The 23,114-nt window shown below is 47.2% G+C and overlaps 1 protein-coding gene across 2 annotated transcripts in view; it reads left to right on the forward strand.

The window, feature by feature from the left end:
* The window catches only part of NRTN (neurturin), a 56,467-nt gene extending 39,653 nt beyond the window's left edge, over window positions 1–16,814 (forward strand). For both annotated transcript variants that reach the window (XM_081939933.1, XM_081939932.1), the window contains one exon: window positions 9,796–16,814. In XM_081939933.1, the coding sequence (XP_081796059.1) occupies window positions 9,796–10,244 (449 nt within the window). In that variant the 3' untranslated portion in view covers window positions 10,245–16,814. The remainder of the gene's footprint in view (window positions 1–9,795) is intronic.
* Window positions 16,815–23,114: the final 6,300 nt, after the last annotated feature.

Raw genomic sequence — 23,114 nt, forward strand, 5'->3', positions numbered from 1 at the left:
GTATTCTACTGGTTTGCCCCAGTTCGGGCAAGCCGGTAGTGGCTGCAGTGGGAGGCTCCGCCCACCCACCCAGATGTCTTCACGGACGCTCTGCGCATGTGCTCCCTGTTCCGAATCGGTAGTGAAGGTAAGAAGATTTCATGACTGACATGTACTCTTAAGTGCCAATTGGCCTCAGGCTGTTTATGTTAGGCTATTTAATTTAGTAGCTAGAGCAGTATATGATGGGGCCACAACACACAGTTGTAGTTGATTGGTAGGAGAGTGCTGGTTCATGCATGAGGCAATCTGCGCTGTGATTGGTGGCCTGTAAAGGGGGAGTTTTCCTTTCCTCCCTGCCTTTTTCTCCTGTATATACTTTTTGATTTACCTCATGATGTCCCTGTGTTTCTGACTATCTAGTCTGCTCATGCATGAGGCAATTTATGCTATGATTGTTTGATGTGGGTATAAAAGGGGAGTTTCTTTTCCCCCCGCCTTTTTTCCTGTGAATATTTCTTGATTTACCTCATGATGTTTCGATGTTCCTGACTATCTAGTCTGCTTATACATGAGGCAATCTATGCTATGATTGATTGATGTGGGTGTAAAAGGGGAGTTTCTCTCCCCCCCTGCCTTTTTTCTTCTGTATATACTTTTTGATTTACCTCACGATATTCCTGTGTTCCTGATGATATTGTCTGCTCGTGCATGTGGCAATCTACACTGTGATTGGTTGTTGTGGGTGAAAAGTGGAGTCCCCCCCCCCCCCGCCTTTTTCTTCGTGTGCTCTGTATACCTTTTGATTTACCTCATGATGTTCCTGTGTTCCTGACTATCTTGTCTGCTGTGAATATAGATGAGAACTACATTTGTTGATATAAAACTACAAGTTTGTGTCAGTGTCTCTGACTTCATTTGGACACCGGACGCACAAGTCCCTAATATTCTGGCTTTGTGGGGTTTATGGTTTGTCTGAATCACCTTCTGGATCCTTCTAAGAACATGGTTGCACGCATGAACGTCGCTACAAGTAGTCCTCATCTTACAACCATTCATTTAATGACCGTTCAAAGTTAAAACAGCACTGAAAAAAGTGACTCAGGACCAGTTATCACACTTATGACCGTCGCAGCATCCCTTACAGTCATGTGGTCACAATTCAGGCGCTTGGCAAGCCGCATGTATTTATGATGGTTGCATTATCCTGGGGTCATGTAGCTGGCTCCTGACCGGGCAAAGTCTATGGGAGAAGCCAGACTCAGTGAACGACCGCATGGTTCACTTAATAACAGTGATTCACTTAACAATCACGGCAAAAAAGGTCTCAGAATGGGGCACGATTCGCTTAACAACTGTCTTGCTTAGGAATGGAAATTTTCACCTCACCTTTCGCTGTAAGATGAGGAATGTTTTTAATGTCCCTAAATTCTAGAACATTTCTGATGCTCCTAGATTTTGTCCGTAGAGCCTCACATTTTGAAAAGCTTGCAAAATTGGCTAAACCTTTTAAGATCTTTGGCATGCTGAGAAAGTCAAAGTTGTGTATGACTTTTAGTTTCTCACATCAATGCATTAGGACACACCACCTGTTATCACAATCGGTACACAAGGATTAGCGGTTCCCAGATATTCCAGCTGATTTTTTAAAAGTTCCTTCTTCAGAGTGGACGTTGAGAGCAGAAGAAAAAAAGGATAATAGAGTTGGAAGGGACCTTGGAGGTCTTCTAATCCAACCACCACATCTAAACAGGACAGCCTATATTCAGGGATGGGATTCAGCCGGCTCAGACCGGTTAGGACGAACCAGATGTTAATTTTAATCTGGTTTGCCGAACCAGTAGTTGAAAGGACTGGCTGACCACACCCATCTCGCGCTGCCCCTCCCAGGAGTCTCTGTGTGGCTTGCTTTGGATGCCAGATAACTGCAGGGCCCTGTAGAGGCTCTGGGAGGGCCGGAAGTACCAGAAGTTTGGAAACAGGCCCGTTTCCGGCCTACGGAGGCCCTTTGGAGCCTGGGGGAGGCTGTTCCGCCCCCCCCCCCCCCCGAGGCTCGAGGAAAGCCTCTGGAGCCTGAGGAGGATGAAAATCCCCCTCACTGTGGTGCAGGAAGCTGTCTAAGCCACGTCCCCATGGCCACGTCCACCCAGTAATCGGGCAGATAACGGTTGCTAATTTTTTTCAATCCCACCCCTGCTTATATCTGTTCTACTTCCTACTTTCTGCTTTTCGGATCCACTTTGCACGGTTGACTGCATCTCCGGGGCGCAGGCCTGCAGCTTGCATGTGTTTGTTGATGGCATCTCGCCGTCTCTGTTTTGGACGTCCATGAGGTTGCCGGCCATTGACTTCCAGTTGATAGGCTGTCTTGGCAATGGTGGGAGGTGCTGCTCTCTGGACATGTCCAATCAGTGGAGCTGGTCTTCTCTCATCTTCTCTATAATGGTATAGAGTCTAGACCATTTGAGATAAATGACTGTCCAGTCTCTTCTTAAAAACCTCCAGTGTTGAAGCAGCTACAGCGTCTGGTGGCAAGCAGTTCCACTGTTTGATTGTTCTAAGTGTTGGGAAATTTCTCCTTAGTTCCAGGTTGCTTCTCTCCTTGATTAGTTCCACCCATTGTTTCTTCTCCTGCCTTCAGGTATTTTGGAGAATAGGTTGACCCCCTTGTCTTTGGGGCAGCCCCTCAAATATTGGAAGATCAGGGGTGAAATTCAGCAGGTTCTGACCGGTTCTGGAGAACCAGTAGCGGAAATTTTGAGTAGTTCAGAGAACTGGTAGCGGACATTTTGAGTAGTTCGGAGAACCGGTAGTGGAAATTTTGAGTAGTTCGGAGAACCGGTAGCAGAAATTTTGAGTAGTTCGGAGAACTGGTAGCGGACATTTTGAGTAGTTCGGAGAACCGGTAGCAGAAATTTTGAGTAGTTCGGAGAACCGGTAGCAGAAATTTTGAGTAGTTCGGAGAACTGGTAGCGGACATTTTGAGTAGTTCGGAGAACCGGTAGCAGAAAATTTGAGTAGTTCGGAGAACCGGTAGCAGAAATTTTGAGTAGTTCGGAGAACTGGTAGCGGAAATTTTGAGTAGTTCGGAGAACTGGTAGCGGAAATTTTGAGTAGTTCGGAGAACTGGTAGCGGAAATTTTGAGTAGTTCGGAGAACTGGTAGCAGAAATTTTGAGTAGTTCGGAGAACTGGTAGCGGAAATTTTGAGTAGTTCGGAGAACTGGTAGCGGAAATTTTGAGTAGTTCGGAGAACTGGTAGCAGAAATTTTAAGTACTTCGGAGAATCGGCAAAAGCCACCTCTGCTGGCTCCAGAGTTGGGAATGGAGATTTTGCAGTATCTTTCCCCTGCCACGCCCACCAAGCCACACCATACCCACCAAGCCACGGCCACAGAACGGGTAGTAAAAAAAGTTGAATTTCACCACTGTGGAAGTTGCTATCCTGTCACCCCTGGTTTTTCTTTTCATTAAAATAGACAGACCCACTTTTCCAAAAGTGCTTCTCTCCGACGGAAACAGACATCTAAAACAGAGATAATCAGTTAATCACACCAAGATTGCCGTAAGGAAAGACCCAAATCTAGCCCAATCAGCTGCTTTGCGGAAGGGTAATCCGCATAACCCTTTTTGCAATTAAATCCAGACCCCGCCTCCCGGAGTCAGTGGGAACAAAGGATTAAGTGGAATTGTGGCTGTTTGAGCAGAAAACAAAGGCTGGGATACATTTGGCTTTTTTTCCTGCTATTTATGGTGGCCTTTTATTTGGATTTAATTGTACGCTTGTGTAGGAATGAGACTCTTACAAGAAGCAGCTGATTAGGGTGGATCTGTGTGGGTAATTAAATCAAACTTTGAAGGATTAGGGATTGCTTTTGAAAGGCTATAAGTGCAGCAGAAAAAAATTCAATTCAGAATAGAGCTGGAAGGGACCTCGGAGTAGTCCAGCCCTCTGCTCAAGCAGGAGACCCTATGCTATTTCAGACAAGTGGTTGTCCAATCTCTTCTTGAAAACTTCCAGTGATGGAGAACTTCTGAAGGCAAGTCATCCCACTGACTAATTGTTCTCACTGTTAGGAAGTTTCTCCTTAGTTCTAGGTTGCTTCTCTCCTTGACTAGTTTCCATCTGTTGCTTCTTGTCCTGCCTTCAGGGGTTTTGGAGAACAAGTTAACCCCTTCCTCTTTGGGGCAGCCCCTCAAATACTGGAAGACTGCTATCAGGTCCCCCCCAGTCCTTCTTTTCTCTAGACTGCTCAATCCAAATCCTGCAACCATTCTTTTAGTCTCTTTGTTTTAGTCTCCAGGCCTCTAATTGTCTTCGTTGCTCTTCTTTGCACTTTTCCCGAAGTTTCAACATCTTCTTTGTAATGTGGTGACCAAATCTGGATGCAATATTCCAGGCGCTGTCTTACTAAGGTTTTATAAAGTGGTACTAATACTTCTAATACTCTAATGGCAGAAAGTGAAGAGGAACTAAAGAGCCTCTTTATGCGGGTGAAGAAAGAGAGTGCAAAAGTTGACTTGAAACTCAACATTAAGAAAACTAATATCATGGCATCCTTCCCTCTCTATTCCTGGCAAATAGATGGGGAAGAAATGGAGGTAGTGACAGATTTTCCTGGGCTCCAAGATCACCGCATTATGGAGACTGCAGCCAAGAAATTAAGAGATGCTGACTCCTGGGGAGGAAAGCTATGGCAAATCTAAACAGCATACTAAAAAGCAGAGACATCAGCCCGGCAGCAAAAGTGCGCATAGTCAACGCTCTGGTTTTCCCATTTGCCATGGATGGCTGTGAAGGTTGGACCATAAGAGAGGCTGAGCACCAAAGAATGGAGGCCTTTGAACTCAGGTGCTGGGGAAGAAGACTCCTGCATTGAGTCCCGGACTGCAAGACCATCCAACCGATCAGTCCTAGAGGAGATCCACCCTGACTGCTCTTTGGAAGGCCAGATCCTGAAGAGGAAACTCAAATCACGTGATTTTGATTGTGTATATAGTAACCCGCTGCGCAGACATGTAAGGCTTGGAAACAGGGCCCTGGGCTGGATGAGGTGTCCAGCACATTAATGTGCAAAGCTGGGTAGAAATCTTTTTGCTGCTTGACATTATACAGATTGACTCACTTCCTGGGAATTTGGTCGGAGGGGATGTCTGCCTTTGAGTAAGCAGCTCTTGGCTTCCTGTCTCAGATTCCAGAGTCATAACTGTCTTCACGGCACGAGCTGAGTTGGCCTTTGAAATGGGATTAGTCAAATGTTTATTCATGCCTATTACGAATCCTATTGCAGCCGCTCTCTTGGGGGGCATGGAGTTCTTTGCAGAACATCAGTAGAATTAAGGGAGTTCGGGGAACAAAACAACCGCACAGTCTTAAGTCTTAGGACCTCTTTATAATGCCCTGGTATGAGCACACTTGGAATAGATTAAAAGATGTTAGAAAAGATGCGGAGACTCTAGAGAGAGTGCAGAGAAGAGCAACAAAGAGGATTAGGGGACGGAAGCAAGCGCGTGTGGAAACTTTGTGCCTGCGTGCAACTTTGATGTGCGCTCTGCATGCGTACACATTTGCACATAAATGGGCTTGCGCATGTGCAAAATGTTAAAAAATGGGGGGGAAAAGAATTAAATTTGGGCAATGAAAATTGTTCTGCACAGATGGCGCCGCCGTAGGAGAACAGGTCCGGGGGCGTGGCAGGCTTGGGTCGCTGCTGCTTCCAACGACGCAGACTGCCCACCACTGGACGGCAGGCTAAAAAAATACAAAGATTCCACGATTGCTGGAATCGTGTATGTCTCGTTTAGTGAAAATAAGGGCTAGGGCAGTGAGGGTCAAGCTACGGCACATGTGCCAGAGGTGGCACGCGGAGCCTTCTCTTTGGGCGCGTGTGCACGCTTGCCAGCTGATCTTGGCGCTTGTTGGAGTGCTGGAAACCTTGAGACCATGTAGCCAGGCGCCCACAGGCGTACCAGCCAGCTGGTTTTTGCGTTTCTTTGCACAAGTGGAGACCAGGGTATGATAGCAGTGATCCGGTATTTGAGCTGCTTCCCCAAAGAACAGGGGGTGAACTTATTCTCCAAGGTACCAAAGAGCAAGATAAGAAGCAACGGATGGAAACTAATCGAGGAGAGAAGCAACCTGGAATTTAGGAGAAACTTCCTCACAGTCAGAACAATTCACCAGAGGAACAGCTTGACACCAGAGATTGTGGTTGCCGGGCGCCTGGATTTTAATCGCGTGACCGTGGGCATGCTGCAATGGTCATAGGTGTGAAACACGGTTGTAAGTCACCTTTTTCAGTGCCGTTGTCATTTTGAACGGCCACTAAATGAACTGTCATAAGTCGAGGAATGTCAGAGCCCTGTTCGTCTGGCAAAATTGTGGATCGAGTCTGCCTGGCCTTTGAAGTGTTTTAAACCTCCTTTTGATGGATTATATCAAGACCTGTCAGATGGATCTTGGTCTGTCCAGTGGCTAACCATTGTCCCAAGGCATAAAATATATGTAGACTGGGAGAAAGCAGGTTTCATCGTAGTCACTGTGAGAGGGATCTCCGAGTCTTTAAGCAGCTAAATAGGAGGCCACTGCAGCGGCAGCCAAAAAATCCAATGCAATAATAAGTTTCATTAACAGAGGGATACAATCAAGATTAAGGGAGGTGCTAATACCACTCTGTAAAGCCTTAGTAAGGCCACACTTGGAATCCTGCATCCAGTTTTGGTCGCCACAATGTAGAAAAGATATTGAGACTCTGGAAAGAGTGCAGAGAAGAGCAACAAAGAGGATTAGGGGACGGGAGGCTAAAACATATGAAGAAAGGTTGCAGAAACTGGGTATGTCTAGTGTGATGAAAAGAAGGACTAGGGGAGACAGGATAGCATTGTTCCAATATCTCAGGGGTTACCACAAAGAAGAGGGAGTCAAACTATTCTCCAAAGCACCCAAGGGCAGAACAAGAAGCAACGGATGGAAACTAATCAAGGAGAGAAGCAACCTAGAAATAAGGAGGAATTTCCTGACCGTGAGAGCAATCAACCCCTGGAACAGATGTTGCCTTCGGAAGTTGTGGGAGCTTCATCCCTGGAGGCTTTCAAGAAGAGACTGGACTGCCATCTGTTGGAAATGGTGTAGGGTCTCCTGCTTGGTGGGGGGTTGGACTAGATGACCTCCAAGGTCCCTTCCAACTCTGTGAAGCTGTAAATCTGATCACAGGATGCTGCATGGGTTATAAAAATCTGGTGGTTGCAGAGCCCCTATCTCGATCACAAGACTGTGGGGATGCTGGTATGGTCGTAATAGTACTTCTTCAGTGCCATCATCATTTTGAACGGTCATTAAACAGGGCGGACATTATGCAAGGACGATCTGTAATCCCTACATGCGTGTATGTTTACATGCTCCAGAGAACTGGTCAGTTTGCGCACATGTAAAGAATCTTGCCCTAGCTTCATAGACACAGGTGGTCCTCAATTTACGACCACGATTGTGCCCAAAACCTACCTTGCTCAGCAAGATGGTTGCTAAGTGAGTTTTGTCCCATTTTACGATCTTTCTTGCCACATCTGTTAAGCGAATCCCTGCCTGTTGTGAAGTGAGTGACCCGGTCGTTAAGTGATTTCGGCTCCCCTACAGATTTGGCTTGTCAGAAGGTCACAAAAAGGGATTGTATGACACCCCCTCCCCCCAGGGACTCTGCAACTGTCATAACTATGAGTCAGGGGCCGAGTGGCCGAATTTTGAACACGTGACTACTGGGGATGCATGCGGTCGTGAATGTGAAAAATGGTCGTAAGTCTCTTTTTTGGGGCTGTTGTAACTTTGTTTTTTTAAAAAAATATATATTTTATTTTAAACACACAAATACAAAGACATAGACTACATTTATACAACACACTGAAACTTTATGTTTCTTCTTATAGCAACTTTAGATCGGTACGTGTTTTTATATGCAATATTTTTCCTCCTAATACCTTATCATTGAGTTTCACCATTTCTAACCATTTCATTATCGTTTACTTATCTACTTGTATTTTGGCTAATTACCTCAGACAAACTTTATCCCTCTTTGATGTATAGAACATTTATCCTTTATTGATATTTTTTCTCTTTCTTAGCTACTTATCGTTAATCTTTGTTTCTTTCCTCCGGCCACCTGTACCAAATTTCCCATACCAAATAATATTCTGTCTCTTCTTTTCCTTGGATTTCTCTTGTTAACTTGCCCATCTCAGCACAGTCCAGAGTCTTTCTTATTATTTCATCTTCACTTGGTGTTGTAACTTCGAAAGGCCACTAAATGAGACTCACGATAAATCTGTCATCATGATTCTTTCATTTGCTTCCCGAGGCCTCATTGGGACACCAATGAATATTTTTAGGATTAGGTAATAAATAGATTAGGATCTATATGTTCATTTAAAACATTAATGCGGCCACCCAGCTTAGAAGCAACTCTTGGCAGCTCCCATTGAAAAGTTAAAGGCCCGTAAAAGCCATATTACAACTATAAAACTGAGCCCATTAAAACGTTAAAGGCAACAAAAGCTCTGGCACTAAGTCAAACTTCTGATCTGCAGTCAGCTACACCTTATCCCAGCTCATGGCGGGGAAAAGCCTGGTCAAACTTTCGCATGCTTCGTTATGCTCGGGGTAAACACATGCCCGTCAGCTCGCAAAAAAAAAATAAATAGAAATGATTTTTAAAACACCCCTTAATTAACAAGGAAACACAGGGCCATGGCGGCACAGTAGGTTAAGATGCAGCATTGCAGCTTAACTCACTGCTCACTGCCAGCAGTTCGATCCTGACCGGCTCAAGGCTGACTCAGGCTTCTGTCCTTCCTTCCGAGGTCAGTAAAATGAGGACCCGGGTTGTTGGGGGAGAAGAGGCTGACTCTGTAAACCGCTTAGAGAGGGCTGTAAAGTGGTGTATAAGTCTAAGGGCTATTGCTAAACCAAAATCAAAATTCAAAGAGCAAAATCCACTGGATCACTAGATCTTTTTCTGCTGTCACTTTCTACGTTTTTCTGTTTCGTGCAAGGCGGGGGGTTGGGGGGGGGAGGAGGCCGGTCAGAACCGGCTGAATTTCACTCCTGCTTCAGGGCTTGCGAAAGAGTGTCAAAGCAGGGTGGGGGGGTAGTCTTATCTCCCCAGGGATGATAGCAGTAGCGCTTAGACTTATATGCCGCTTCACAGAGAAGCGGTTTACAGAGTCAGCCTCTTGCCCCCAACCATCTGGGTCCTCGTTTTACCCACCTCAGAAGGACGGAAGGCTGAGTCAACCTTGAACGTGGTGAGATTCGAACTGCCAAATTGCAGGCAGCCAGCAGTCAGCAGAAGTAGCCTGCAGTACTGCATTCTAACCACTGCGCCACCGTGGCTCTGATGTTCTATAGCAGTGTTTCTCAATCTTGGCGACTTTAAGTCCTGTGGACTCCAACTCCCAGAATCCCCCAGCCAGCAGAGCTGAGTTGAGGTCCACAGGACTTAAAGTCGCCAAGGTTGAGAAACACTGCTCTATAGGGAGGGAGCCACCACAGGGAGGACCCTTCTCTTTTGTCCTTCTGCGTGGGCATCCTTAGGAGACGGGACCCACACCCATTCCCTGCCTCCCTGCTCTGCTGGGTCAGGTGGATGTAACCAAGAAGAGGTGGTCCCTCAGATAACACAGTCCCAAGCCATGCAGGGTTTTAAAGGTGACCACAGCACCTTGGATTCACCTGGAAGCAAATCGGCCACCAACGTAGCTCCCACAGATGCCCCCTGTGCACATGTTTCTCTCCCCTTGCTGACCTCTGTCCCTCTTCTGATTTCAGACAGCACTTTGTTTGAGAGTTACACGGAGGGGGAAATCCACCAGCTGATCTCCACCCTGATCGAGCGCTACAGCCAATCCATGAACTCGGGAGGACACGAGCTGCCTCTCTTTGCCAAAACCAGCAACCGGATGAAGCGTGCCAAGGCCCGCCACAAACCCTGCTCCCTCAAGGAGCTGGAGGTGACCATCAGCGAGCTAGGCCTGGGCTACAATTCGGACGAGACGGTCCTCTTCCGCTACTGCAGCGGGACCTGCGACTCGGCCGTGCGGAACTACGACATCTCCCTGAAACATGTGCGGAGCATGAGGAAGATCCGGAAGGAGAAGGTGCGGGCTCGTCCGTGCTGCCGACCGTTGTCGTACGACGACGACGTCTCGTTCTTGGACACGGGGAATCGATACTACACCGTAAATGAGGTGTCGGCCAAGGAATGCGGCTGCGTGTGACCAGCAGGAGGAAACGCCAACGAGAAGGAAGAGAGTCTCCATTATCCCTAGGCTTCACCCATGGGGCACCAGCCAGGATGCACCTCCAAGTAGGAAAGCAGAAGGAGAGCAGACAAGAGAGGACCAGATGTGGACAACTGCTTGGAAGGTCTACCTCAAGGATGGTGATGGAGGCACAGGGCCAAAGGACTCACAGCCGAGGAAACAGCATCTTTGGCAGGATACGCCGAGCAGCTGGGGAGCAGAGATAGCTATACTTTGGGACCTCACCTAATAACTTCCACCTTCTGACCAGAGGGGTGATGAGGCACTGGGCAGAAGGCCGTTCTTTTGAGTCTTGACCAACATACATTCTCGGCTTCTCAGGACTGACATTGTGTGGTTGGGGAGAACAAACGAGGGCGCTTAACTCATTCCCAGATTTCCGTGCAGGAGGAAGGGGTCCCTCTTGTGATTTTCGACAGATTGCATCTGCTGACATCTTGGAGCAACCGCTGAGAGTCTGCATGGGAGAAGCCTGGGAGGTCCTCCGTTAAGTGATTCCATTTGGGAACCAAAGCGGGGCCTCAATTCCTGTCTGGCAGGCCAAGAGTTCGTTTCTTTAAAAAAAGACTGGCAGGAAAAGAGGCTGACAGGTTGTGGAATTCTTCCCTTCTGTCGTCAGTCTAGGATCGTAATGTTACGTTAATGCACAAGCTCCGTGATCAACAGGACTGTGTAAAAATTAGATATATAACTTCTTAATGGAGTCTGTTTCAACATTGCAGAGCTGAATTTAAGAGGGGAAGATTGGTGCGCTGTTCAGACACAAGACACCTGTTGGGGAATGGCAGAAGGCCCCGGGTTCAATCTTTGAGGCCTGCTGGGAGGGAGGTACTCCTGCCAAACATCCTGCATTAAGACAAGGCCAATTGAGTGGGCTTAATACAAGGCAGATGTTCCCGAAATCCTTACGGCACAAAGAGATCATGAGGACCAGTAACTTAGTTTGCTTTTAGGGGACAGGTTGTAGACTAAGAAGGGCTGGTGTTTCAGCATCCTGGAAGGTGTCCCAGACCTCAGAGGTCATCAAGTCCACTTGCCTGAGACTATCCAGTCTCTGAAAAGCTCCAGGAAAGGGGAAGGAACTGTGTGCTAAAGCTAACCCAACAAATTCCTAATATCTAATCCAGTGTTGCTCAACCTTGGGTCCTGGAAGACGAGTGGACATCTTGGCTGGCTGGGGAATTCTGGGAGTTGAAGTCCACCCACCTTCAAGGGGCCCAAGGTGGAGAAACACTGGTTTAATCCATATTTACATCCTTGAAATTTAATCCCATTTGTTCTACTCTCACCTTTGAGAATCTCTGAGAAGTCTGAACTCTTTGCAAACTGGCAGCCCTTCAGAGTTTTGAGGACCCTCTTGTGCCCCCCTCAACCTTCTTCCCTGCAAGGTCAACCCACCTCCATCTTTCCCGAATCCTCACAAGACATGGATTCACTACAAGTCTTCCCAACATTTTAATAGCCCTTCCTTTCCCATTCACAAACATAATGAAATTCAGCATCCTCATTGCCATCCCCCCTCCCACCTCTGTCCCCATCTCCAGACCCCAAAATTCTCTTTGAGGCAGCAGCAGTTGAGGAAGTCACGCTAATATTTCACACCTTGGAAACCATCAAGAGTGGCCAAAGAAATTACAGACAGGATGGAGGAGAGGAAGGAAAGGAATGTAGAGAAGTCTTATTTAACCCAATCCTAATCCCCATCCATATTGTCCTCTCCTTGCTTCCCCTGTCTCCATAGTGCAGGCACGGCAGCCATCTTGACTTTTTTGACTGCTCCCTTTTACGGAGATGGTGGGGGCACAAAAGAGGGGCTCTCAGATTTAGGTCCTGCTAGGGGCAAGGAAGGAAGGGTCCCTGGGGTCCCCAGCTATGTTTGTGACTTTCCACCACAGAGGTGGAAATGTCCCTCTGGACATTTTGAGGAACCCAGAACCCATGTTGCCAAGACCCACCTCCCTTCCCCTTCCTGGGGTTCTGATCTGTTTCTTGGGCAATCAGGGATGGCAATGCCAGTCACCTTCGCCTCTCTGGCAGTTTGTGAGCTGGTTCTACCACTCTTGGACCTCAGAGCATTTGTGTCCAGAAGTCCATAAGGACTAGCTGCTTGGAATAGAGCAGGCCCAATTTCTCCCACGGCCCCTATTGAGGTCAGGGTGTTGCACTCTATTCTTCTGTGGAGCACCTTCTTAGCCAAGGAAGGAGAGGGGTGGGATATCGGGGTCTCTTCAGGAATCCCCAGGCCCATTTCTTCTCTCTGGGTTAATGGGCTGAGAAATGCTTCCCCGGTGACATTTGGTGCTGCCTAGGTGTGTGGAGCAGTGGACACCCCTGATTGTGTTGCCATGGGTGTGTTGGCACCCCAGGACTGGGTCCATGGCTCTGATCCTTCCTGACTGCATTGGGGGTGGGGAGACCCAGAGGCCTTGGAGGGTTCTGCAAAGGCTTTCCTTCCTGTGGGGCAGGATTGCGGTGTTGCCCACATGGATCCCTCACCTGGATGTCCCGGGCAGAAGGGATCAACCCAGCCAGCTCTGGGGCTTCCCCTTTGAAACCATGCCAGTCGTCTCTCTCTCTCCCTCCCCCCCTCTCTCTCTGGAGTCTTCCTCACTAGACTGCCGAACCCATCCTCCTCAGTGAGGGGAGTGTAGTCCATGCACCCCTGGGACATCCCAACAGGATTGATGGGCAGCTGCTGGCACAAACTGGTTTCTCTCCTCCAAAAATGGGAATCCTTCTAATCCCCCAGGAACTCCCAGGCTGCTGTGCCCCACCCTTTCTGTGCCCGTCTTTGCCAGTCCAGCTGACCTCCCTCCACCCCTCTTCCCTTCCTTGGGCAGGGCCCCATTCCTAATGCTCCTCCTTGTCAGCCCCACCTCAGAGCCCCCCTCCCCTTCTCAGGCTCAAGCTCTTCTTTCAAACCTGCCCCCACCCCGCTCACTGCCCATCCTCCCCGGAGAGAGGAGGGGAGTAAAAAAATCCCCTCCCCCCAATTCCATCTTGATCACCTTCGGGCTGACCAGAGTTCTCCCATCCTCTATTGCCACCCCCCGCCTCCCACTAGGCATGGCTCAGTGGTCATGTGACTGGGTGGGCATGGCCAACTCAGCATCACTCGGGTCTATGTTCATTTTGCCTTAGTGTTACAATGTAATAAGGCTTAACCGGAGAGGCAGTTTCTGGAAGCAGGGCAGATTAGGCTAGAAACAACACCAGAATGTTTTCTTCCTGCCTTCCTTACAGGATTAGCCCTGGAAAGTGGGAAAAAACAAACAAAAGGAGATTTCTTCCAACAACCGGTTCTCCAAACTGCTTAGAAAGTTAACAACGGTTCTCCCGAATAGATGCGAACTGGCTAAATCCCACCACTGCCTCCGCCCCAGACTTTTAGGGCTCTTCTCCCCCCCCCCAACTACCTTCTTTGTCTTCTCAGCACCTCCTCTCCCCACCTGTCCAGAGATTTTCCTGAGGGGGGGTTCAGAACACTCCCCCAATGAAAGCTCCTTTCCACCATCAGGAGTGGTTTCCATCCAGACCCCTAACCCCCCCCCCCACTGACCCCATTTCTGGGTTCTTGGGGACCGTGGGATGAAGCAGAGGCAGAAGGATGTGGGAAATGGGGGGGGGGTCAATATTGATCCTTCCCTGTGCTTACTCCTTTTTCCCACTTGACCCACAGAATGGCCATAGGGACGGAGCTTAGCAAGAGTCCCCACGATGGGTCTTCCATCTCCTATGGAGCCTAAGGGTCTGGCTGACCCCCAGGAAAAGGAGGGAGGTATCCTGAGCAGTCAGAGGGCAGCTGCTCCCCTTCACCCCATAGTCGGGCTCCCCTTGGAAGAATCTACAGGGAAGGGACGGACAGGAATGAACGGAAAGGGCCAGAGCAGCTTCACCCCAGCAAATTCTCCTTTCCCGTCCCAGCTCTCCTATGGGTAGTCCTCGACTTATGTCCAAAACAGGGGCCAGGATTTCTGTTACTAAGCAAGGCAGTTCACTAAGTTGCACCTCATTTTACGACTGTTTTTGCCACAGCCATTAAGCACATCACAGCAGCGCTTACATTCTATTAAAGTAACCAAAATATCTTCGTGATTCCCAAGGAATGTAAAATGCATGTAAAATGCGAGTAGAAAAACAGGGACCACCTTTGGTGGGAAGGTCACAGCATTCCGTGCGCCTTCGGCGTTGAGACATGCCGGCCACATGATCAAGGAGACATCTTCGGACAGCTCTGGCTCTTCAGCTTTGAAACGGAGATGAGCACCGCCCCCTAGTGTTAGGAATGACTAGCACATATGCGCAAGGGGAACCTTTACCTTTAAATGTTTGGAAATTGATCATTGAAAAATGTGACATGCCCCAAAACAAGTCAGAAGCCGGCTGGGAAAGTCACTTGGGAGGATGCTGTGACCATCGGATGGGACCCTACAACCGTCATAAGTACACGCCAGTTGCCAAGTCCCCTAAATTTTGATCATGTGACCGTGGGGATGTTGGAACAGTTGTAAGTTACTTTTTGAGTGCCATGGTAACTTTGAACAGTCTCTAAACAGACAATTGTAAGTTGAGGTCTACCTATAAGGGAAATGTTTTCCCAGCAGGAAGCCCCTGGCATCCCTGGCCTAGTGGGGCCCTGGACCCCGGGCCCCTCCTGCCTATGTTAAACTTCTCCCTGCCTTGCAAAATTGACAGCTGCCCCTTACTTTTATTCCACCAATCCGGAGCTCTCGCTTTGTCTGTGGGCTGTCCTAAACTTTCTCATCGAGTTCGGCTTAAGAAGTTGGTGCGATAATCTCTTTATTTTATTATAGATGAACTCTATTTATTCAATGTTTAACTTATGATATATTTATTTAGCTATCGTCCAAAGTGCATTTGGAGCTCTCCGGGACTCTTCTCTCTTGATTTCCGGCTTAATTTCCTTGTGGTTTTTTTATTTTGTTTTTGTTGTTTTGTTTTAATTTATTGCACAAAAATGGTACCAAAGTTCACTTGACTTTCGCTTCTTGCTCTTTAATTATTTTTTTTTACCGTTTTCTTCTGAACAAAAAAAGCACTGTGTGTTCAAAAAGTAAAAACTGACATGAGTAAATTGCCTTTTTAAAACAACAACAACGAGTTGTGTGGTGAATATCCAAAGCAGGCGGGGAGAAGCAATTAATTAAAAAGAACCACTTGAGGAAAACAGGAGGTCTTTTGTGTGGATTCCCCTTCATGGCACAACTAACACAACCTTCCTGCCGGAGGAGTGTTGCAAGCCGTCACTTGTTCCAGACCGGACGACCGGATATTTTTTGAACGGCAAGCTAAAATCAATGCTTAGCTTTCTCCCGTAGTAAAAAAATACATCCGTAAATCTGCTCGGTCCCGGCACAAAACCAAGGAAGAGAGATTTGCCGTTAGAGGGAATTAGAAGTCGAGATCTTGCTTGTGAACCCAAGAGATGGGTTTTGAAGTTTCTGCGATCCGGAGGGCTCTGGGAGATCATCTAGCTCAACCCCTTGTCCAGGGCAGAAACCTGTGATTATAAGACTTCCAGTGGTAGGATTCAGCCGGTTTGGGATGGTTTGAGCGAACTGGTTATTAAATTGCTGGCTGGCCCATCCTCTTCCTGCCACACCCCTTCTAGGAGTCCCCACATGCCCTGTTTTTGCTTCCAGGAGGCTGCAGGGAGGCCTACTAAGCCCAAAATGGGGTGCAGGGGGGGTGCAGCGTCCTCCCACAGCCCATTTTTGCTCCTGGGGAGTGTACAGGAGGTGAGTTCTGCCTGTCCCACTCCCTGGCCATGCCCACCATGCCCACACCCACCCAGCTGGTCATTAGGGCAAGAGAACCGGTTGTTAAATTATCTGATTTCTGCCACCGGAGGCTTCCCAGCAGCCATTATGGACTCACCACCAGGAAAGGAGAATCCATGGGTGTGTGAAGCCGCCAGTTCCATTCCTAGGCAACTTTTTACAGGGACGGTCTTTGTTTTTCAAACCAACCTATGCTGCCTTGTGATTTAACCCAGTTGTTCCCTGGACTGTGCTCTGAAATAAGGCAGCCTTTTACCGCCTTGCAAGCTCTAGAACCATGATGGTGAACCTACGGCAGGCGTGCCAGTGGTGGCATGCAGAGCCCTTTCTGTGGGCACGTGAGCTGTGGCCAGCTGCTCTTCTGGTTTCTGGCCAGCTGGTCTTTGCAGGTGCCGGAGTGCTGAAAAACAGGGTATTTTTCAGGGCGTTTACAGACCATTTTTAGCCCAAAAAACGGCCTGAAAATGGTCAAGAAAACAGGCCATTTTCAGGCTGTTTTGGGGGCAGTTTTTGGGCCACTTTGCAGCCTGTTTTGGCCCTAAAACCGGCCTGTTCTTCAGCCATTTTTGTACCATATTCAGGCTGTTTTTTGGGCTGTTCTCAGGTCATTTTTCAACTGTTTTCGGCCCACAAAACTGCCTGAAAACAGCCCGAAAAACAGCTGCTTTTGGGGCATTTTTCAGGCTGCATTCCGATGCTCCAGAAAGAAAGGAAGGAAGGAAGGAAAGAAAGAAAGAAAGAAAGAAAGAAAGAAAGAGAAAGGAAGGAAAGAAAGAAAGAGAAAGAAAGAAAGAGAAAGGAAGAAAGAAAGAAAAGAATGAAAAGAAAGGAAGAAGGAAAGAGAAAAAGAAAGAAATCAAAGAAGGAAAAAGAATGAGAGAAAAAGAAAGGAAAGAAAGAAAGAGAAAAAAGAAAGTAAAGAAAGAAAGAACGGAATGAAGGAAAGAAAGAAATAAGGAAAGAGAAAAAGAAGGGAAGGAAGGAAGGAGAGAAAGAAAAAGAAAGAAAGGAAAGAAAGAAAGAAAGAAAGAAAGAAAGAAAGAAAGAAAGAAAAAGAAAAAAGGAAAGAAAGAACAGAATGAAGGAAATAAAGAAAGAAGGAAAGATATAGAAAGAAAGAAAAGAAAGAAAAGAGAGAAGGAAGGAGAGAAAGAAAGAGAAAGAAAGAAAGGAGAGAAAGAAAGAAAAAAGAAAGGAAAGAAAAAAGAACGGAATGAAGGATGGAAAGAAGGAAGGAAAGAAAAGAATGGAAAGAAAGAAGGAAGAAAAGAAAGAGAAAGAAGGGAAAGAAAGAAAAAGGAGAGAAAGAGAAAGAAAGGAAAGAAAGAGAAAAAAGAAAGGAAGGAACAGAATGAAGGAAAGAAAGAAAAAGAAAAAGAAAAAGAGCTTAGAAGGCCCTGAAGATTGATCTGGCTTTTGGGGAATGGAGAAATGCTTGGCCGCCCAGCCTTCCTTCCCCACAGCAGCAGCAGAAGCAGCAGCCACAGCCGTAGGGAGCTCAGCTAGTCAAAGCCACACTCTGTAAATATTTTATTAAGCATCTTTGGAGTCTCATAAATCTCCCTTCCTTGAGAGAGGGTCGGGCAGCCCGGCTCGGCCCTGTGGTGGGGTTCTTGAGGGAGGGGGGCTGCCGGGGGGGGAGGGAAGGAGGAGAGGGAGGGGAGCCCTTTGACGCCTCCCGAGAGTTGGGCGTTTGCAAAAGGTTCAGAGAAGGATGCGGACGCAAAGTGAGGCGCCAAGAAGCCTTTGGGGAAGGATGCAAGGGGCAGCAGAAGCACCCCTGGGTGGGAAGAGCCCCCCGTAAGGTGCATCCGGTAATCCTCAGCCATCGGCAGGCAGTTGGGGCTCACACAGAACCACAGGCAGGAACCTCAACTGGACCTAAACCTCCCAAGACCTTTTTTAAAGGCTAGTCTTGCAAAGCTGCCAGAAGTTGTTTATGTTCCTGTTTCTAAGAAGAGATCGGACAATGCTTTGCCTGAAATGGTATATAGGCCTTCCTGCCTGAGCAGGGGGTTGGGCTAGAAGACCTCCAAGGTCCCTTCCAAGTCTTCTCTTCTCCCTCCTCTTCTTCTCTTCTCCCTCCTCTCCTCTCCTCTCCTCTCTCTTCTCTTCTCTTCTCTTCTCTTCTTTTCTTTCTTTCCTCTCCTCTCCTCTCCCCCCTCCCCATTCTCCATCCCATCCCATCCTAGCCTATCCTAATTGGTGGAATAATTTTCCTCCAGAAGTTGTGAATGCCCCAACACTGGAAGACTTTAAGAAGATGTTGGATAATCATTTGTCTGAATTGGTGTAGGGTTTCCTGCCTGAGCAGGGGGTTGGACTAGAAGATCTCCAAGGTCCCTTCCAACTCTGTTATTCTATTCTATTCTATTCTATTCTATTCTATTCTATTCTATTCTATTCTATTCCTTATTCTCTCCCCTCCCCTCCCCTCCCCTCCTTTCCTCTCCTCCCCTCCCCTCCCCTATCCTATCCTATCCTATCCTATCCTATCCTATCCTATCCTATCCTATCCTATCCTATCCTAATCAATGCAACAACTTTCCTCCAGAATTGTGAATTCTCGAATACTGGAAGTTTTAAAGAAAAGATTGGACAATCATTTGTCTGAAATGGTATCGGGTTTCCTGCTTGAGCAGCGGGTTGGACTAGAAGACCTCCAAGGTCCCTTCCATCTGTGTTATTTTGTATTCAGTCTAGACAAGGGATGCCCATCCTTGGCAACTTTTAAGACCTGCGTTCTGTTCTCACCCGAGATAAAGATTTTTTTAAAAAAAAACAAGTCAAATAGAAAGCGAAGTCACTGCCACCATTTTTACACAGGGGGCCCTGACGTTTTTCTTTTATGTCACCAATTTCCAGATTCCTCTGCCATATAAAGTAGAATAAAATATGAATTAAAATATAAGAATGAAGACGTGGCATAAAAGGGACAATTAGAAGCTTGCTTAAAGGGACAGGAAAATGTCATCAGCCTCTAACCACAAGGTGTTCAAGCCAACGTCCCCTATGTCAAAAGCCCAAAACCACAAGGTTCAAATAAAGTTCGTTAATGACACGCAGTCCATACCTGTAACAAAAGGAGAAGTAAGACCCCCCCATCTCCTTATAAGGCTTTTTCCCCAAGGTAACCAATAAGAAATGAGTTAAGTGTTTCCGTGTTGCGCTGCCTTTGAGAATGCATAAGAGCTTTGATAATGAAGCTTGTTCAGAATTTGCAATCTTAGCCATGGGCTAACTTTTCTGAACCTGGTGGCCAAATAAACTCCTCCTGCATCCTGAGAAGTCTAAGCCTGTCATATTCTGCAACACATGGATAAGGAAGAAGAAGTTACACAATGTTGTAGGGCTACACAATTTTCAGGTGAGCTGCGGGTCACCTGAGGCTCCTGCAGTGTAAAGGGAGAGGGGGAAGCCCTCATACATTTAACCCACTTTGTGGCTCTTCTTGGATAAACAGAATGACCAAGTTGGATCATATAAATTGTTTATACTGGCCTAAGACAGATGCTTGGGGTACCCCACTGCTTCCTTCTCTCCATGTAGACCTAGACCCATTAAGGACAACACGGTGAGTACGGTGGGTCAGCCAGTTGCAAATCCATCTGGTGGTGATGCTGTCTATCCCACTGTCTTCTAGCTTACCAAGAAGTAGGTTGTGGTCTTCTTTGTCGAATGCCTTGCTGAAGTCTAAGTATCTCTACAGCATTTCACTGGTCCACCAATTAGGGACGACTTATGACCATAATTTGGGCCCAAACTTTTGATTCCTAAGCAAGACAGTTTGATAAGTGAGTTTTGCCCCATTTTACGGCCTTCCTTGCCACTGTTGTTAAGTGAATCCCTGCAATTAATAAGGGGGTCATACGGTTGTTAAGTGAACCGGGCTTCCCCGTTGACTTTGCTTGTCAGAATGTCGCAAAAGGGAAATCACGTGACCCCCACGGATTCTGCGACCAAGATAAAGACCCGCCAGTTGCTAAGTGTCTGAATTTGGATCACGTGACACTGCGGATGTGGCAACGGTCGTAAGCGTCAAAAACGGTTAAAAGGAGTAGAATAACAGAGTTGGAAGGGAGTTTGGAGGTCATCCAGTCCAACCTAATTAAATACCGGAGAGGAAAGTTGATAAGTCACTTTTTTCAGTTTGGGCTTGGGACACCTTAAACCCAGCGTGTACCTGAGAAGGTGGAAAATAGCACTGAAGACTTATATGCCGCTTCACAGTGCTTTCCAGCCCTCTCTAAGTGGTTTACAGTTAGCCTCTTCTTCCTTCCTTCCTTCCTTCCTTCCTTCTTTCTTTCTTTCCTTCCTTCCTTCCTTCCTTCCTTCCTTCCTTCCTTCCTTCCTTCCTTCCTTCTTCCCTCCCTCCCTCCTTCCTTCCTTCCCACTTACTTCTTACTTATATACCACTTTCTTAGTGCTTTTACAGCCCGCTCTAAGTGCTTTATAGAGTCAGCCTCTTCCTTCCTTCCTTCCTTCCTTCCTTCCTTCCTTCCTTCCTTCCTTCCTTCCCTCCCTCCCTCCCTCCCTCCTTCCTTCCTTCCCACTTAGTTCTTAGACATATACCACTTTCTTAGTGCTTTTACAGCCCTCTCTAAGTGGTTTATAGTAATCCCCTTCCTTCTTTCCTTCCTTCCTTCCTTCCTTCCTTCCTTCCTTCCTTCCTTCCCTCCCTCCCTCCCTCCCTCCCTCCTTCCTTCCCACTTAGTTCTTAGACATATACCACTTTCTTAGTGCTTTTACAGCCCTCTCTAAGTGGTTTATAGTAATCCCCTTCCTTCTTTCCTTCCTTCCTTCCTTCCTTCCTTCCTTCCTTCCCTCCCTCCCTCCCTCCCTCCCTCCCTCCCTCCTTCCCACTTAGTTCTTAGACATATACCACTTTCTTAGTGCTTTTACAGCCCTCTCTAAGTGGTTTATAGTCATCCCCTTCCTTCCTTCCTTCCTTCCTTCCTTCCTTCCTTCCTTCCTTCCCTCCCTCCCTCCCTTCCTCCCTCCTTCCTTCCCACTTAGTTCTTAGACATATACCACTTTCTTAGTGCTTTTACAGCCCTCTCTAAGTGGTTTATAGTCATCCCCTTCCTTCCTTCCTTCCTTCCTTCCTTCCTTCCTTCCTTCCTTCCTTCCCTCCCTCCCTCCCTCCCTCCTTCCTTCCCACTTAGTTCTTAGACATATACCACTTTCTTAGTGCTTTTACAGCCCTCTCTAAGTGGTTTATAGTCATCCCCTTCCTTCCTTCCTTCCTTCCTTCCTTCCTTCCTTCCTTCCCTCCCTCCCTCCCTCCCTCCCTCCTTCCTTCCCACTTAGTTCTTAGAGTCCCTTCGGGGAGAGGGGGCGGTCTATAAATTTAATAAATAAATAAATATACCACTTTCTTAGTGCTTTTACAGCCCTCTCTAAGTGCTTTACAGAGTCAGCCTCTTGCCCCTTCCTTCCTTCCTTCCTTCGCACTTAGACTTATATACCGCTTCATAGTGCTTTCCAGCCCTCTCTAAGTGGTTAATAGTCAGCCTCTTCTTCCTTCCTTCCTTCCTTCCTTCCTTCCTTCCTTCCTTCCTTCCTTCCTTCCTTCCTTCCTTCGCACTTAGACTTATATACCGCTTCATAGTGCTTTCCAGCCCTCTCTAAGTGGTTAATAGTCAGCCTCTTCTTCCTTCCTTCCTTCCTTCCTTCCTTCCTTCCTTCCTTCCTTCCTTCCTTCCTTCCTTCCTTCCTTCCTTCCTTCGCACTTAGACTTATATACCGCTTCATAGTGCTTTCCAGCCCTCTCTAAGTGGTTAATAGTCAGCCTCTTCTTCCTTCCTTCCTTCCTTCCTTCCTTCCTTCCTTCCTTCCTTCCTTCCTTCCTTCCTTCCTTCCTTCGCACTTAGACTTATATACCGCTTCATAGTGCTTTCCAGCCCTCTCTAAGTGGTTAATAGTCAGCCTCTTCTTCCTTCCTTCCTTCCTTCCTTCCTTCCTTCCTTCCTTCCTTCCTTCCTTCCTTCCTTCGCACTTAGACTTATATACCGCTTCATAGTGCTTTCCAGCCCTCTCTAAGTGGTTAATAGTCAGCCTCTTCTTCCTTCCTTCCTTTCTTCCTTCCTTCCTTCCTTCCTTCCTTCCTTCCTTCCTTCCTTCCTTCCTTCCTTCCTTCCTTCGCACTTAGACTTATATACCGCTTCATAGTGCTTTCCAGCCCTCTCTAAGTGGTTTATGAAATCATCATCCTGACCCCTTCAGTTTCGCTCTTCATTTCACCCACCTCGGAAGGACCGAAGGGTGAGTCAACCTTTTATCATGAAATCTCCAGAACCGTAAAGGCAACCAACTTGAAATTTGTCCCATATTCTTGGCTTCTAGGTGCTCACTAAGAAAGGATTTTTTGAAATGACCGTCAGATCACTTCTGAATTGGAGGTGCACAATTTTGGTATGGCAAAAGAAAAAAGTTCACCATCACTCTCCTATACCATTTCAGACCAAGTGCTTGTCCAATCTCTTCTTTAAACTCTCCATTTAAAACCTCCATCTACGGCTTCTGGTGGCAAGCAGTTCCACTGGTTCATTGTTCCTACTGTCTGCAAGTTTCTCCTTAGTTCCAGGTTGCTTCTCTCCTTGGTTAGTTTCCATCTGTTCTTTCTTGTCCTGGTGCTTTGGAGAATAAGTTTATCCCCCCCTTCTTTGGGGCAGCCCCTCAAATACTGGAAGGCTGCTATCCTGTCCCCCCTGGTCCTTCTGTTCTCTAGCCATGCCCAGTTCCTTCAACCGTCCTTCGTATGTTTTAGCCTCCAGCCCTTTCATCCTCTTAGTTGCTCTTCTCAGCACTCTTTCCAAAGTCTCAACCTCTTTTTAGTAAGGTGTGGCCTTACTAAGGTTTTATAAAGTAGTCCTCAAAGACATTTAGGAACCCATTTTGGAAACCAACCATGTTATAGCCCAGAGCATCCTTCAAAGCCATCCTGCAATGCATTGTGGGAAAATCCTTCAGCCTGTAAGGATTCTGAGCCTTCGGATGGACAGGCTTGGCTTTCCCTGAGATC

Source organism: Natrix helvetica (genome assembly GCF_964273705.1).
Source record: "Natrix helvetica genome assembly, chromosome: 1".
In the NCBI taxonomy this organism is placed as follows: domain Eukaryota; kingdom Metazoa; phylum Chordata; class Lepidosauria; order Squamata; family Natricidae; genus Natrix; species Natrix helvetica.